Source organism: Urocitellus parryii, chromosome 8, assembly GCF_045843805.1.
Source record: "Urocitellus parryii isolate mUroPar1 chromosome 8, mUroPar1.hap1, whole genome shotgun sequence".
NCBI classification, from domain to species: Eukaryota; Metazoa; Chordata; class Mammalia; order Rodentia; family Sciuridae; genus Urocitellus; species Urocitellus parryii.
The window spans coordinates 8,435,065-8,453,138 of record NC_135538.1 but is presented as its reverse complement, the minus strand read 5'-3'; the positions used below and the strand labels follow the sequence as shown (position 1 = coordinate 8,453,138).

The 18,074-nt window shown below is 45.3% G+C and overlaps 1 protein-coding gene across 1 annotated transcript; it reads right to left on the bottom strand.

The window, feature by feature from the left end:
- Positions 1-252: 252 nt before the first annotated feature.
- On the bottom strand, positions 253-8,544 carry Tagap (T cell activation RhoGTPase activating protein). Its single transcript, XM_026393855.2, has 10 exons — positions 8,458-8,544; positions 7,819-7,903; positions 7,671-7,724; positions 7,304-7,373; positions 5,866-6,032; positions 5,029-5,190; positions 4,462-4,571; positions 2,925-3,120; positions 2,216-2,330; positions 253-1,529 (listed from the first exon to the last, which is right to left on the bottom strand). Exons 2-10 carry the CDS (start codon positions 7,843-7,845, stop codon positions 253-255), a joined length of 2,178 nt encoding a protein of 725 aa, XP_026249640.2. The 5' UTR covers positions 7,846-7,903; positions 8,458-8,544.
- Between the last annotated feature and the right edge of the window lie 9,530 nt (positions 8,545-18,074).

Sequence of the window (18,074 nt, the reverse complement as noted above, 5' to 3'; positions counted from 1 at the left end):
TTGGGTAGACATTCCTTGCACCTATCACCTGTCTATAATACATTTTATACATTTGCTACATATTGCACAAATCCAGGTATGCACACAAACTCTCTGAAGTGCCACCATGCCGCTGTCCTCGTGGAGGGCTCTATACAACTTTCTGAAAGAGCTTATTCATGACTTTTTTGAAGACAGTCTACAAGCAGTTCTTTCTGTAGTTACATATTTACAGAGATGCCACCAGCTAGTCATGGCCGATGGCCTTCCTTCCTAAATGTAGGATTCTCTAGCATATTGGAGTTGGTCAGCCTCAAAGATGGGCTGGCTACATCGTCGCCTGAGGTAGTCCCGCTTGTCCTTCTGCATAAACTCGGACACAGTCCTTAGCCTGGGAAGCTCAGGCCTCCCCGGTGTGGTTCCAGGCCCTGGAGTTTCCCCAGAGGGACTCACAGTCCCACCCTGTTCCCAGCACTTAGTCATGGAAGACAGGCTGCGTCCACTAAGTGCTTCTTCATGGCAGACAATCCTGGAGCCTCCTCCAGGGTGAGAAGGCAGAGGAGGTGGCGGCATGGAGTCCTGGCTCAGCATTCTCGCCCGCATACTTCCCACGGTCTGGCTGCCATAGGCCAAGAGTCCAGACTCCTGGCTCTGAATGGCCTCTTCATAAGATGGCGGGCTTCCTGGGCTCCTCTGGTCAACCATCTGGAACACGTCATTGACTGAGGGGGCCCTAGGTGGCAAGCCGCAGCCTGCAGCTGCTTGGCTGTAGACATCAGGCCTGCCCTCCCGGACGATCCTTCCAGCAAGCTGACTTTCTTTTCTCAAGCCCTTCTTGACTTGGTCTCTGGTAAAGTCTTTGGGTTTCCCGGTCTCACAGCTCGGGGTCTTGGGCAGCACTTTTTTGTGAGAGGCAAAGGAAAATGACAGGGAGTGCTTTTTAATTTCTCTGCTGGGCTTGCTTTTCTCAGTCTTCATGGTGAAAGACTGGTGTCTGTTGAAGAAATTTTTTTTGGGACAGGAAGGAGAAGCTGATGGTGAATTGTCAGAGGACCCACCCAGGGAGCCGCTGGAGAAGGCTTTGGGTCCTGGTCCCTGCAGCAAAGGCAAACTCTGGGTTGAGTTCTTGATCATCAGGTCCACTGGTCTCTTGGCTCTGCCTTCTACTGCAGGGAAGACCTCCTCTGGAAACGGGTCTTCCGTGTCCTCGCTTTCCAAATGAGGGCTGGCCTGGGGCGCGGTGAAGTCATCCTCACTTTTGGTTAGTTTTTGGTTTGTCATCCGGCTCTCAAGGCACTCTTGTGAGGGTGGCGGGCTGGGTTCTGAGAACCTCCTGTCTGCCTGGTTGATGGAGCGTTTCAGTCTGGCTACTGTGCTCACAATGGGCTCTGGGCTTAACTCACAGGTGTCCTGGGGCCCTCTGTTGTCCAGACCGGCAGCCATGGCTGTGGGAACCTGGGGATGCCTGCTGGGATTGTGGATGGCACTGGTGGGTTCAAAGTCAGGATCATAGCTGTCGTAGGCTGAGTCGTTCTGCAGGGTCGACATGTCTGGGGAAAGTCAATGAAGAGTTGAGCTTTGTGTTCAAGTTCTTAAAGAAATAATATTTACTAGAGCCCACCCTATTCATGCCCAATACGGTTCTAGGTGATTTGGTGGAACTGTTTTGGAGCGTGATGTGACAAGAAATTTATCACATTAAAATTTTGTTTCCAAATTTATTTCAGATGGGAAGAAGTAAAGAAGAAAGAAGAAATGAATGAGGGAGGGAGGAAGAAAAAAGGGAGAGGGAAAGAGAGAAAGAGTAAGGAGAAGAAGGAAGAAGGACAGTCTTCACTGAATTTTTTTTAAATTTTATTTTAAATCTTAAAACTAATCCTTTGAATGGCTCCTTTGTAGGATCCATTTCCATTTTAATAGACTTGTACTTCATTACATAGAGACTAAAGTTTCTTACCCAGATCTATAGTTCAAGGTTACGTAGTAAAGTTAGCAGTTATTTGAGATCTAGAATATGAAGGAGAAAAGTTTCAGACTCAGGCTAAAAGAGTGACGGAAGAGATATTAGAAAGAAATTTGGGAGCAAGGTTCTCAGGTTTCCTGACTTTCCTATAGACTCGAGGCCAGTCTGATTGGTGATTGTAAAGGCACATTCTTTAAATACCAGGGAGACACTAGTATGGACTGGCACAAATTTCTCCCCAGGATCACGATCGAATGAGAGCACATTCTATACCTGAACTATCAGTGTGTTCCAGAGAGTCATCAGAAGTGATGCTGGAATGAGCTGGAATGTTCTCCCCGAATATCTCAAAGCAGTTGTCAATGAGGAATTCCACCAATGTCTTTACCTTTGGAGAAAAAACAAGCAGATCGTAAACTTTAGGGCCATTTGCTTTAGGACAGAGGCAAGGAAGGAGGACACACTGGAGTCAACTACTAGGGAGGTGCCCAAATGAGTCTAGAGCATACTGGAATTTGGTAACAATATACATTCAAGTTAGATATATGTGTTTTGAGTTATGCATTTTTAAATGGAAGAATTTTTTAAAAACTGACTTTAAAATAACTAAAGTATCTGAGTGGACATTTCATAATATTACTGTGAAAATGCAAAAAATATTGTTTAAGCAGATAGTTTCCCAAATTGCTAGCTGGACTGCCTGAGTGCTTTGGGTCCTGGTCCCAAAGCACAGACAGAAACAAGAGGGCTTCCTACCCAGGGGGTGTGATGTTCTCTGTCTCCCAGGAAGACAGGACACAGATTTATTCAGTTTCCTCCACGCCTCTAAGAGAGCAGAGCCACAACAATAGCACTCTGCATTTTAGACCTGAACTGTGACCTCGAGTCACTTTGAGAAATCCAGAAGTGTCTCATTGCTTGGCTTTTGCCAAAGAAGGTGAGATCATAAACCAGAGGTTTCTCATAAATAAGCAAAACCAACCTTATTGTTCAAGTCTCTCTGGGCCTCCAATGACAAGTTGTGGTCATTCTCCAGGGTGAGCATGTTGGGGCCGATGCAGATAGCCAGGTTGCTGGAGTCCATCTTGTTAACCTCGGAGTTTTTGCTGATCAGGTGCAACACGTAGACCAGGTGCCTGAGCAGCAGGAGGTTGGGTCGGGGGAGCTGATCTGCAACCCTGGAATCAAGAGAAGGGACAGTGATTTTTAAGGGGGCTGATGGCCTATCCAGCTTTATTGTAGCTTGTTCAAAGCTTCTGCCCAAACCAGACTTCCTTGAAAATGGGGAAGGTGCATTTTCCCAGTAATATTGTGAAATGCCCATTCAGATACTTCAGCGGCAACTGACACAGAATGAGACCGATTAACCACAAGGTTGCCAGAACCGTGACACCAGTAGCACTGCCTTTTATTATTTATATGGATCTTAAATTATGAAACAGAGCCTGCATTAAACACCAGGATGTGCCTTTACATTTTCAAAACCATTTTGTTGAGTAAGCATTTAACTTTGTAAAAATTCTCTTTGAACATTACAAGACTGATTTTCTTGACTTTTTTTTTTTTTTGAACTGTGAGCACCAAACCAAGATGACCCATTTCTATACCATTCTGAGAATAAGTCAGACTGTCTGGATGTTTCCAAAAATGTGGTTCCAGGCAGCACTTAAATAGAAACATTACTACTAACGACAATCATTGGATTTTTAAGTCTCACTTTTTCAAAAGAATGAAATGGTGACCCCAATATACAGATCCTTTTCCTTTCTCAGAAGAATTGTTGTTATCAAAGAGTTTTATGTCTAGGTAGAAAATTATTGTGATAATCTTAGGATTTTTTTTTTGGTGGTGGTGGGGCAAACACTCTGATGTCTTCATGTCTGCAAAGTTGTTTTGGTGTGGGGGACATTTCTAATACATAGATAGGCTTCCTTAGGATGTGGCAAAAGTGCTGTCTCCAAGAGGTCACATTGTCATTTATATATGTAATCATTGTGACTCACTGGAATGTCTCATATAGTGTTCCTTTTTGATAATTATAAGAACATACAGAATATGCAGTGGAATTTTATGAACAAAAAGTCCCTTTCAAATGGCTCTCCTACCCTTTACGGGAAGTTTATGGTAGAAGTGTCTTGCTCGACACCAATCACTGTCGTTAAGAATAATCCTAATTCCTACTCTCCGCTGATTAGTTTGTGTTAAAGTCTCCACGTTTGATTTTCTCTTATACCCTTTTGAACACTTTGTATTTTTGGATCCTCCACCCCTTGAACTCTGTGAGTATTAAAGTCATTTTCTATGTTTTGAAGAAGTACTTTCTTCTATTTGGCTAAAACTACTTTTAAAAAATCCAGGGAACCTCCTGGTTTTTATCTTGGGAGTGAATGAGCAATTACACTCTAATTCCCCCAGGTCACAATTTCGGGGAAACATGGATTGCGGTGCACTTGGCCAGTTTTATGAGCGAGCAAAAAATGGAGACCCTTGGGCCCTGCCTCCTGACTCTGAGGACTTACTGCTTGAGGGCCTCAATTCTGTCCTCCTCGTTCTGCTTCTCCAGGGCGCCCATCCACTCTTCAAAGAGGTCACAGGACAGCAGCTTCAGGGGAATGCTCCGGAGGAAGTCCTGGAGGGGAAAAGCGGGTGTGGCTGTTTACACCCCGTGTTGTGTGCGGTCTTACTTCCCCTGACTTCTGTTCCACCTCTAGGTGCCAGAGCTGGCCCTGTCACTGAGCATCCATCCCCGCATCCTGCCTGTGGTTCATCTGAGGAAACCTCGCTCAAGCTCATGCTGTGTCAGGAGCTTCCTGACCACAGGGAGAGGAAGAGACACCATCTCCAGAGGGGTGAATTCCGAGGGTACAGATTTAGGGGTATGGGTTTGGGCCCGGGACAAGGAAATTTCCAACATTTTGGAGGAATGAAATCTGGGATTGTTAAAGCAGCGTGCTTTAACAATCAAGAGGCTCAGCTACAGTAATGAGACTCCAGTTTCGGCTGTGTGCCTTGTAGGGAGAGGAGCCTGCTCCTTGCTGCCTGAGGCGGTGGAGGCGGAGCCCTCTGACCCAGGTGTGGTGGCTCACCTTGAAGACCACGGCCAGCAGGTGTACGGGCAGCCCTTCCAGGTCCACCGTTCCCCCGCAGTTGAGCGCCTCCTTCAGCTCCTTGCGGGCTTTCTCACTGGCTGCTTTCCTGAATATTCCTTCAGTCGAGGGGCCTTTGAGGCAGAGGATAGCGAGAATATCCTGTGGGAACAGACGTGGGATCAGGAAATGGTGACCCAAGGCTTGGACACATACTTTGCTGGTACAGATACATGAAAATCTATTCAAGTTGGAAAAAGAGAATTAAGACAATGTTCAGGAATAGTCCCTCAGTTTACCTGTCGTAAAATATCCTTTCCCCCCAAAGCTAATTCTCTTTTTTATACTAAGATAGTCATAACGAGAGTCTTGAGGCCAGAGCTGGCTCCTAGGGCAGCCACTGCCAACTGTCTCCCTTCACCCTGCTATTTTTCTAAGAGGTATGTTGTGAAGCGCTCATTTTTCAGCCTAAAATGACATCGGGCCTCCCACCTGTCGATACTTCCATGAAGACGTGGGCTCTCTGATCATATCCTCTGTACTCTGTCTCTGCCTGTTGATGTTCAGAAGCTATACGTTTCCAGCCTTCTTGCCTCTGTGAAGTCAGAGGACTGAGGAAGAGACCCTCACCCTGAGCTCACTGGCAAACACTAATTTCTAGAACATAAACTGGCATCTTCTCTTCCAACTGTGCTTGGATGTGGGAGCCCCATTTGCAAGAATGGAAAATTCCAAAGCTCAACCCCAATAAGGTTAGTAGGAGAAGCACCCTCCTATTATCCAAGGATCTGTCACATGTCAGAAACCAAAGCAGGTTTACAAGTGAAGCACACTCACCTGAATGGGTCTGGGCAGGGCGCCGTTCTCCTGGCAGATAATTGACAAGGGTTGATCAAACAGTGACACTTTCAAGTCTGGCTCCAAAGTCCCAGAGAAATCTGACAAAGGGGACAGTCTTCTTATGAGGAAGGGCCAGGACAGAACTTTCTTTCTCTTCTTAACTTCTAGAGACAAGAAAGCATGAGAAAGAGAAAAATCAGCTTACAGGGTTCATAAGCAAGGATCCGAGGAAATGGCTATGTGGGTCGCACACTGGCATCTCTAGTAAGTCGTGTGGGGAAATAATTCAGAAAAACTGAGAAAGCCAAGGGCATGACTTCTGATCTAGAAAAACAGTTGAAAAAACAACCACATGGTTACCAGGGCAACCAGCCCTTGTATATCACACGGAGGTTCCTCATGGTCCCCACCTTTCCTGTTTTTATCTTCTTCAGCTATTTGTTGCAAGAAATTAGCAAAACATAACTGTGCGGGTCATAAACAACCATCTTAAGGTACTAGCCTTAATAACTACAGGGGAGATATATGACTAAATAGATTATTTTAATTCGATACTTTGGCTGGTGAATGAAAACAAAACTTAACAGGAGAGGAAGTGACTTGCCCAAGATCCTTGAGAAGGTTCTTGGCTGGGCGGGCCCCATCGACCCTCGGCAGCCGCACTAGCACTATGTGGTCACTAGAGGGAGCTACACCACTCAGGACTTCTGCTGTCCCCTTGGCTTTAGGGTTGCTTTAGGAAGGCTGGAACCTAGTCCTGGCATTTGAAAGTTATCAGCCACACATTATCAGTGTTCTGTTCTTCCAAAAATCCAGAGTGCGCAATGAGTATTGTATCTCAAAAGTTCCCTTCCTTCTCTTTTTGGCCTAATCATGAAATCTGCATTCTCTAAATGACTGGCATATGTTACCACAGGCTTTGTACTGGCAAGTAGAAGCTGGATGAAAGTGAAGTGCCCTGTCCTGAGTCTTCAGGAAAACGGGCTCGGGGTTATGTTACCATGAAAGGCACCGTAAAAATAAGTAAATAAATAAGAGCAAATGTAGGTTCTTTGGGATTTGAGAGCAACAACAATCGCTTCACGAGCTCTTAGATGCATTCTCCATTAGGGAAGGGAAACCCAGAAAAGGCACTGTGTATTTTTCAATGTACACACGCACGCTGTGACCATCAAAACAAGTGGCCAAGAGATTTGTCAGCCCCACTAAAAACCTCCCGCATTGCGGAGTTTGCCTGTAAGAGGATCTCTGTACTGACGGTGCTCGCTGTTTTAGTGAGCTGGAGCACACCGGCCAGTTAAGGGTTAATGTTCTGCGGTCTTTAGGAGAACAGTTAAAAAAAAAATTCCTAGTAGAGTAAAATACTGTGGTTTTGCAAACCAAGAGCACGGGTCGTTAGCACTTGCAGAAAAGACCAGTATTTTTCAAAACTCACCAATTAGCTGGCAAATGCTGTCTTCACTCGCACATGATGCCAACAACAGGGGATGTTCCTTGATGTCACCCTAAAAATATAAATCACGTATCAATCAGTATAAATCATGACTGAAGAAATCTATTCAGTCTTTCTCCACAAACACAAAACATTTTATTCATCTTAACAATTAGGTCAATAGAGTGTATTGATTTTTCTGGTAAGAATCAGTATCATAGGAGATCTCAATTAATATGTTTAATTTGTTGCATTTATCATGTTCATTTCTGACTGATAATCAAACAGCCTAAATAATATTCAATTAAAACAGAAAGCTTTTCATCTTCTGGTAATACAAATAAGAAGTTTAAAAAAATCACTTCCTTACCTCTGACTGACATTCAATTAATGTCTCCATGTTACTGGCACTTAGTGTTTTTGACTAAAAGAGAAAAAAATAAAATTAAATTAATTAAATGTCTTTTGGCTCTTGCCTCTAGAAAATATGAACAAGCAGATGTAAAATGGGCACATACCGCATCAAAGTTGCTTCTCAACCTCATTGGTATCTGGGCTGGCTTTTTAGGGATGGATTTCACTTCTGGGGGACCTTGACTCTGTCTACAATAAATCACATGGAAAAGAATAAGTTGGCCAATTTCAGTGCCTCTTTGCCAAAGCGGAGTTTGAAACTGTTAGAAAAGTTTTCATTCAGCCTGTTACCAAATGTCAGATGCCACTAAGAACAGTATTTGATGGCACTTATTTCTGAATCCTTAAACCAGATGTCCTTACTATCCTGAACTTTGCTATTTATTATTATATCCTCAACAAGAGATCGGCTGAATATGAATTCCAATAACAACTACCCTTTTTTTCTGGAGAGCTCTCAAGTACTATATTAATTGCTCTGTATTATTTTTTTCATCCAACTCAAAAAGTATAAAATGTATATCCAGGATGCTACGTATAGTAAGCACGAACCAAAGATAACATTTAAAGAATTCCTACTCCCTAAAAGTGCCACCTTCACATTGAAGCCAAGCATTCCATGTTTGGAGCTTTTTAGACACGGACATACCCTCCGCATCGCCGCTTTCTGTTGCACTTCATTTCAGGGAGCTGTGACCTGGGAGGCAGCTCGTTTGCTAGTCCTGTTAGTTCTATGTACTTACCCTCGGAGGGTCTCTGGCCAGAGTGCTCTTATCTCGGGTGCGCTGTGGGAAAGGAGAGGCACGGCATGTCACTCCGCTCTGGCTAACCCACTGGCAGAGGGACTGACCTGCTCTAACTTCATGTGCTGTTCGTTATAAACTGCAGGGGCGGGCAGGTGGAAATTCACAATATTGCTGGGACCGGAAGGAACATCACGGGCTGTCACACAGACCGAGCCAGCCAGACACTGCTCAGTTCTCATTTCCTCATTCCTTTTAGGGCAGGGATGGTTCCCCTCAACCCTACCCCCGCCTCCACTTCAAAGCACAAAATCTGTAAACTACTAGGGTTGGAAAAGATGACATCCTGCACAAAGGTAAAGGCGCTGATTAATGTCAGAGGTGGGTTGTGCAAATAAGAAGTTGTGTTATTCTGTGCACAAACGTCGTTTTATTTTCTAAAGTGGTAATTTTAGGTGCCTCCCCCCACCCCCTGCCTTTGTATCCTGTTTCAGTGCTGTTTCCCTTCCACCCTCCCTGAGCTCTGTCCACCAGGACCAGACATTGATTGGCAGCCCTGGGCGCAGGGCACTGTCCTGGAACCTGAAAGAAACCCCAGACATGTTCCCACCTTTGAGAACGGATCACCATCAAGAGCCAGGCTGGTTTCTTTGGACAGTGATCCACATATTAACCCCTTTATCCTTTCCATAACTCCTCGTCAAAGTGATTGATACCTAATTTGTAGTCGGATCAATTCTAATTTCCATATGGAAGGCAAACAAAAAAATTCCTTTGGTCAGGCCAATTTAAAGTGGACAAGGGAGGGCGAGTGTCTCTGCAGATCCCTCCTGGGCATAAGGAAAGTTCTGAACTTTTCTATGGATAAGAGGTATGTGGGAAAGAACTTCCACACACACACAAACTGTGACACATCACATGCAGACAGTCACGGAGCACTGAGAGGAACAGCCTAAGCCGTCCAGAGATGGGCCCAATCTCACAACGTGGTGTGCAGCTGCGAGGAGTGTCCCGCACACTGCCATGAACGCACGGCTCAGGTGCTGCAAAGCAGCCTGCCCAGTGAGAAGTCCCAGGTGGGCTCCCCAAAGAGGACAGTGTTGACTTCAAGGGACCCCATAAGGGCTTGTCATGGTCCATTTCTGGATCAGGATGCTGCAGACATAGGTGTATGTTATTAAGAAAAAAGTTTCTGATTAACTTGACTGGTTCATCATTAGCATCTTTAATTCCATAACCTTTCCATATTGATAGCTCTATGGTCCACACATTGACAGAGGTCATTTTGAGGGGTGTTCAGGATATCCAAGGACAGAGCAGTGGAGACTCGTGGGTCTTGTAACTGGTCCTGTAACGTCCTGAGGGCAAATTCCAACTAACCGACTTCCTGAAGAGAGACAGATCCCTCTCTTAAAACTGCCACAGCCCATTGCCAGAGTGTCCCCAGGGTCCCCAAGGTGGCTGCAGATGCTACACCCCGATTGTCCCTCTCTTGCCTTCATAACCTCCAAAGCAAATATGCTGATTTTCCTTTTAAATTAAAAAGGGCATTTATGAACTGGGGTTGTGGCTTAGTGGTAGAGCACTTGCCTCGCATTTGTGAAGCCCTGGGTTCCATCCCCAGCATTACAATGAAGAAAGAAAAAGAAAAGAGCATTTATATTCAATGCATGCCCGGACTAGTGCCAGGCACACTCAAGGCACTCACTAAACAATTTCTGAGTAAACATATTTACTTATAAAACAGTTGTAATACATTATTTTATAATATTCTCTCCATGTTATGATATGTCTTCTTTGCTAGTATATTTTATGAAATTTTCCTCACTTGAAACACATACTTTTTTGATTTTTCTAGAAACCTTAGGATATATATATATACTGTTCCTACAATTGAAATATCAATGCTTGATTGAAATATTTCCCTCCTTTTAAGAATAAAGATCATCTTTCCTAATCCTCAGGTTTTTTTTCTCTAATAAGTACTGTGCCTACAATACACATTGCACCAGTGGTTTAAAAAACTACAATTCTGTTTTGTTCTGTTTTTGAGGTGCTGGGGATGGAACTGGGGCCTTGCACATCCTGGGTAAGCCTGGGTAAGCCTCCCCCCACCCCTAGCACTTTTTCTTTTCTTTTTTCTTCTAGGTTCTCTGAGAGATGCATCCTCAGGGATTTGTTGTGGCTGGACATCAGAGTGTCTAAGCATGACTTGACTAATTCATCATTAGCATCTCCAACATCACTGGAGATGGAATCCTAAGAGTCCTCCACTGAAGGTCCAGTCTGTTGTTCACTGAAAGGTCATGTGGCATGTAAATGTTTATAGGACATAAAAGTTTCTTTAATAAGAAGTATGTTTCTCTGATGGGAGAAGGGTGGGAAATCTTGGGACTATCCACTTGCCTCTTCTGACAAACCCAAGCTGTGGTCCTGGAGGAGACTCCAGAAAACTCAGGATCGCTCTATATCAGGATTCTCAAAGTGTGTTCAGAGGCCCCTAGGATTCCCTGAGACCCCCACAGGGGTTTGTCAAGTTGTTTTTGTAATAATACTAAGATATTATTTGCCTTTTGAATTTTATTTTTTTTTTTTTTAAATTTAGGGTCTCATGTTTCCCAGGCTGGACTCAAACCTGAGACCCTCCTGCTTCAGCTTCCTGCAGAGCTGGGATTACAGGCATGGACCACCAGGCCTGACTTGTCTTTTAAATCCTTATTTTCTGGAGTACACGATGGCATTTTTCTAGAGGCTACATGAAGTGTGTTGTTCAGATGGCTAATGAAATGCAATATTGTGTGTGTGTGTGTGTGTGTGTGTGTGTGTGTGAGAGAGAGAGAGAGAGAGAGAGAGAGAGAGAGAGAGAGAGAGAGAGAGAGATTTGAGCCCAAGGCTTCGTACATGCTGGGCAAGGGCCCTACCTCTGGCCTACACCCCTACCTTCTAGTCTTGTATATTCTCGTGTTGGTTTAAGATTTCCTCCGTCTTCGTTCCTCCTGTGGAACATAGCGATGGGCATGACTTACATAAATGAAAGCTCCTGAGCATTTGCTAAGAGTCTCCAGTGACCCAAATGTGTGAGAACTGCTGATTCACCTCGTGGGTTTTCAAGTGAGAAAACGCCACGTCCTTGGGTACTACATGCCTATGATTCCTCCCTGGCAGCCGACGCTGTTTTCAAAGTCCTTCTCCAGGTATGTTGTCCGAGGACCCCCACCCTGCCATATTGCTCTCTTCAGTTCTGACAGTGCCTCCCTGCCCAGCGAAGCCCACAGAGCTGTGATGTCCACACTCTCCACCGCAGCCCTGGCCTCCAGCTGCCCCACGTGGTCTTCACCCCCTTTCCTCCACTCCGGGACTCTGATTTTTTATGGTGGTCACTTCACTTCTCAGTTCCTCTCATGACACAAATGTCCCCCCATCAAAAGACCCTTGGAGAAAATGAGGAAGTCCGCTGTACCCAGCCAGGGCCATTTCCCCTTCGATGGTACTGTAAGGCTTTTCCAATTCCTAAGTGAGAGTTGATTGTTGCTGGGAAATATACTCCTTCCTCAGGTAGAGAACGATGTCTTTCAATTGATTATGCCTTACATCTAAACGTGTTCAGTTTTTAACAGCAGGTTTTGAAGAGTGGAACGAGGGTTCCAGGCTTGTTAACAATATTGTGGCAACTTGGGAAGAAACGATTTAAATGCAAATGCTATAAATTACGTTGGATTTCAAAAATGCCTTCTACTTTGGCATCTTCTTCCTCTTCCTTCTTCTTTATTTGAGAATGAATTACGGGATTCTAGGCGGACAGTTACTGACTACACGGGGCAGCTGGAGGCAAGAGCTACAGTGGAGAGTGTGGAAAGCCTCAGCTCTGCGGGCCTGGGTGGGCAGGAAAGTATCCTTCCTCCTGAGATGCCTCAGGGCTGTAATGAAACAGAAGACACATGGAGCGAAGGCTGGGTGGGTTTAACACCAGGCCCGTGTTCTGGTGGTGTTAGTGCATCTGCACTGAGTTGTCTAAGATGGTTCCTTTACTTTTCAGTGCTGGGGACTGAACCCGGGGCTTCAGCATGTGCCCTACCACGGAGCCACACCCCAGTCTGGGTTGCTCTTGGCATCCTCGAGTGCAGGGGAATTGCCGTCCCTGACACGGTCATTTCTTCATCAGGCAGCAGGCTCCTGGTGATGGGAAAAAGGAGCCTTCCAAAAGCTTCCATCTGAAATGCTGATTTTTCTCTGGGAGACGCAGCTAGCAAGCTCAGCATCTTTCCAAACCCCATGTTCTTGCCCCAAACAAACAAATAAATAAATAAATAGGATGTCTCTTTTTGAAATGAAAAGACTTGGATGTCTTCATCATCCAGTAGGAGCTGTTCTTTCAATACCAGCAGTATCTTAGAGTCTGTCCTTAGCTCTGTTTGCCATGATTCTGAGGCTGGAAAGCGGGTGGTGGGTTTCTCTCAACACCTCCACGTGCTCTGCTGGGCGTTCTCAGATATTTCACTGCCGTCACCGGCTCACTTGAAGGAGGTTGTTCTCCTGGTTTCATAGTGAGATAGCTGGCATCCTCAGGTCAGTTAACCTGCCCAAGCCATTTGGCCACATTCGAATGTCTGATCTGAGTCCTGACCGTTCCATGCTTTGTCTCAAAGATAACCCTTTAAGTGCTTCATCTGTAGTGCATCGATTTACATCTGACAAGCTAAGGTGGTCCGGAGGGGGAGCACTCACCTAGCAGACAGTTAGACACAGAGCAAGATCCTAAAACTTCAGCATCTCTTTTGTTAGGTTCTTTAATAAAAGTAATAAATAAATAAAATACTGTTTACATCATCTTTAAGTGTACACCAATGATTTGGTGACCTGCATAAATAAATGCTTACATCAACAAAATTTCCCTCTTACTTGCAAGTCTTGCATGAAACTACCCACTTTAGTAACCAAGGAATGTGCTCTCTAGAGTCAAGTTAGTAGTAAATATGACAAAAGAAAGGAAAAGTTAGGGTTCCCACATTTTTAAAAGCAGGAAATCTTTGGCTCCTATCATAGACTCAATTATTGATAGGACCCAGAGGGAGGTGCCCTCACTTGGTGGCCCTGGAGAGTTTGGCAGTGGGTATTTAATTAATAGGTACATTTTGTGACTGATAGAGAGCCACCATGGGCAGCTGGTTCTGGCAGGATGCTGCGGAGACATTCTTCTGTCATTAGTGTGGCCCTGACCAAAGACAGTTATCACATGGAAATGGAACTGTCCTGCACCCCTGACTCTGAAAATCTCACAGTAACTTTAACTGAAGTTTTCTGAGCAACAGCAGAAATATGTGTAAGTACAGTGTGAGGTTTGGAAGCAGTCATGTAAAAAAATTTTTTTAAAAAAGATGAATAATCAGTTTTACTTTTTCATATTTTTGGGTCCTACAAGGCAAGTTTATAACATCATGCATGACCAGAGTCTTCAGAACATGGGAAGGAAGTGGTTTTGCTAGGTTGGATTGAAGGGTAATCTCAAGGAGACCCTGTACAGCACCTGTACAGGTGCTTCTTACACCAAGACTTTGATCACTTAGCACCTGGTCACAGCTGACTTTTCTCCCAAGAATGGGCTTTGCCTTCTCTGTGGCAGGTCTGTAAGGGCAGCAGGCTCTGCTCCCAGGTCTGTCCTTGCTATACCGTGTGTGTGTGTGTGTGTGTGTGTGTGTGTGTGTGTGTGTGTGTGCGCGCACTGTCCCTGGAGGAACTATTGTCCCTTCTCCTGCTTCCAGGCTCAGGTACCACTTTGGTTCTGCCTGTTGGGAACAAGACTTTGGGAGATCTCTGCCCCTATTGTTTACCCATCTTGCCTGGGACGCACCTCCCGAACACACTTTCTTTTCTCTTCCTAGCCACCTAGTGACTCAGACCTTGTGTCCCTTCGTTTCTTGGCCATATTTATGTCAACAGCTTCCTGCATACACGGCTGTTTTTCCAAAGAGTTCCGTTTCCTTAAGGAATGGCACATCACCCCAGTGTCTGGCTACCCAAGGGCCGATCTTCTAGGAAGATCAAGTTAGGATGGTTTTTTAAAGGATCAATCCAATCTTTTCTCTACCCTCTTTCCCTCCCCGCCTGTCATATGCTTTAGCTACATTGTTAGGGTCATTTCCTAAAAGTGTCTCTGGTTCTCCTTTGGTAAACTGGCCCTCCTCCTGGAATGCCGCCTGCGGAATCCCCTCCTCTCCCCAGGCCAGGGAGACCCCTCCTCAAAGAGCCTCTTGCAGATTGGGTCAAACTTGTTTTCCTGCCCTTTGGCATCAACCTCACCCAAAGGCTAATCTTACAAGTGCCTGACACGGTATTTTGCACGTGGTAGGCATGCATTATAATACTTTCTTTTCCCGACTGAGATTGTGTGATAAAATGAGGACTTTGAAATCTTACTATATGTTTCTGATACTGAAATTTGCTTTGGGAGATCTTATTTTTACTTATTTTTTATTAACTATTTTCCTTTCACTGAGAGAGGCTTCTCCTTGTCACAACGGAGTAGTGATCATTCCTGCAGACTTGGGTCCCTGTGGAGGCGGCCAGCCTCTGCCTGCACACCTGGCCCTGGCCCTCGGCGGGCTTATGTTAACAGCGGGCTTCAGAGTGCATACCTGGTCTTTCCAGCCCTTTGGTCAGGAGGCCTCACCTGAGTTGGGCTGGAGATAACACCCAGTCACCATGGACGGTGATTTCTGTGAGCTCGCACCTGTCCTGTCCCTGGCCTCCGTCTGTCTCTCACCTCCTCCAGAGGAGAACACCTCCTTAGGCTCCTCTTGAACTCTCCAGTTTCCTCTGCCCTGAGTGGTTTGGATGTGTGACTATTCTGGGGCCAACTTCCTTGGATGTGGAGGCTGAGGGGGTCCTGGAGACGGGGACTGGTTGTCCTGACACAGGCACCCGCTGGACTGGACTTCAGTGCTCTCCTTTAAATGACCGTCTGGGATTCAGTGATCTGCAAAGTACCCCCCACCCTGCTAATACGGTGACTGCTTGCTGACTGTCCTTTAAGAAAGTCTAGGAAAGCCTGTGGGAGCTAGGATGTGGCTGAAGAGGTGTTGCATAACTTGCCAGCCCTGGTGCGCACCGAGGGCCCAAGGCGAGAGTAGCTAGGGACTCAGTCTGGGCCAGGGTAAATGAGGCCACAGCCTTTTAGGGCATCGTCTTTTTCCTGGCAGAAAAAGGGCTGTCCTCCAGCCAAATTTTAACTCTCTGTGGTATGAATGTCACCTGAACTTCTCCAAGGTTTGCTGGGACCCGGCATCCCTGAAATAAGGCTGAGCTGTCACTGTGTCTTGCAGAATAGTTCTCCGTACCCACAGGGGCCTGCATCTCTGAGGTGGTGGGTGCACATATCTTAGGTTTCCTCCCAGATCTTTGTGATAATTAATTTATCTCTGTGTTGGAACACAAAATAGCCTCAGCATAAAATAATATTTTAAGAACTCCATGTTTTCAGAAAGCTGGCTTGAAAAAAATAAAGACTAGAACAAAAAGATCTTTTGAAATTGGCTTCCTCACCTATTGAGATTAAGATGAAGGATTAAAAATAAAACATCCTGAGATTAAGTGATTAAGATGTGTATTGCTGATGATATAAACTACAGGTGAAGCTTCAACTAATCGCATATGTCACCTCAAGAACCAGAAAACCCCTTCTTACTGAGAATAATTTGACCTGGAAAAGTGCCCACAGGAAACACAATGTCAAAAAGGGCACAGCAGTGACCCTGAACACCAGTCTCCTATGATATGAGCCAGTAGTTTATTTTTAAGAAAGAAAACTGAGGTTCTTTGTTAGTAGCCTACAAAATTCATGTTTGGCATCTGTGAAAATATGAACAAAAAAAGTAGAAACTACAGAAAAACAGTTAGCCCCGTGAATTTCTTTTAAAGATATATTTACTGCAGTTGAGTTTGATTTTTTTTTCACTTAGTACTTTCTTCATTTGTCATATGAAACAAATTAGCCAATTTAAAAAAATATTTGTTATTTTGAGTGTGTGTGGTCTCCTTTTCAAATGCTGTGCCTTATTTGGTGTCTCCTGAGGAAACCTCTTAGCAATGGCCTTTGAAGATGGCTCCCAGTCCTGGGGCTGGGTATGTGGGCAGCCGCCTTGCAGCTCCTGCCCGGGGAGAGGGGTACGCTTCTGCCTGGCTGGAACGGGCTGGCAAGATTAGGGTGCTGTGCTCGTTGGCTGGTTTTGTCTTCTCGTGTCCCTTCTTAGCACGGGTTCTGACAGCCACTCAGCAGGCCCTCACCCACGAATGGTTGGGCCTGTTGAGTTAGCTGCTCATTGCAGACCTTTGCTGATACGACTGGCTCTCACTCAGACCCCGGGACACATCCTGGTGGGCTCCTGGAAAGCTGGTGTCATTTCATATGAGAAAGGACTTTGGCCAGTGAGGGCGAGGCCAGCCAGGTACACCTCCCACAGAGAACAGCTGGTGAGTGGGAATGGACAGAGAGCGAGCAAGTGGACGCTGGCCATGGGAGAAGGTTTGGACATCTGTATACGCAATCGCTCAGCCCTCCCCTTCTGGAATCTTCCTGGACTGACTGAGATCATGCCACCCTGGTGCTCTTTTTGACCTACTACTCCTGGGATCTTCCTCCATAAAAATGACCCAAGAGATCTTTACCTCTTGGTAATGAACCAAAATGTTTTATGCTTTTGGGTCAGAAAGTATCACAGGAAACACTGGAAATCATCAGACCTATTTTTTTTTAAGAATTTCTTTTTTAGTTGTAGATGGACACGATACCTTTATTTTGTTTATTTATTTTTTAATGTAGTGCTGAGGATCGAACCCAGTGCCCCACACATGCCAGGTGAGCTCTCTACCACTGAGCCACAACCCCATCCCCAGACCTATTTTTAATAAACTCTTACGTCTTTCCTAAATGTCACATATGTCTACTGGAAAATGAACCCAAATGCCATTTCTCTGAAATTTGTCCTGTGTCAGATCTTCAGTAAATTTCAAATGACAACCAATTTTCAGATCTGTAGCACAGTGGTGCCCAAACATGAGCATGTATCGAACGCTTTTGGGCTTTGTTCAAGCACAGGTGCAGGACCTAGATCCAGAGGTTCCCTGGAGCTTCTGATTTAGCAGGTCTGGGGTGGGCGTGAGAACTGCTTTTGGTTCCTTCTTTTCTTTTTTCTTTCTTTCTTTTTTTTTTTTTTTGTGGTACTGGGACTTGAGCCCAGCGGTTCTCTACCTCTGAGATATACCCCTGGCTCCTTTTCTTTCTTTTCTTCTTCTTTTTTTTTTTTTTTTCCCAGTACAGGGGATTGAACTCAGGGGCACTTAACCACTGAGCCACATCCCCAGCCCTTTTTATTATTTATTTTAAGAGAGGGTCTCTCTGAGTTGCTTAGAGCCTCACTAAGTTGTTGAGGCCGGCCTTGAACTCATGATCCTCCTGCCTCAGCCCCCAGAGCCAAGGGATTATAGGTGTGCCCCTCTGCACCCGGCTCCCTTTTCATTTTACTTTTGAGACAGAGTCTCACTAAATTGCTCAGGCTGGCATTGAACTTGTGATCCTCCTGTCTCAGCCACTCGAGCAGCTGGGATTACAGCTGCATGCCACC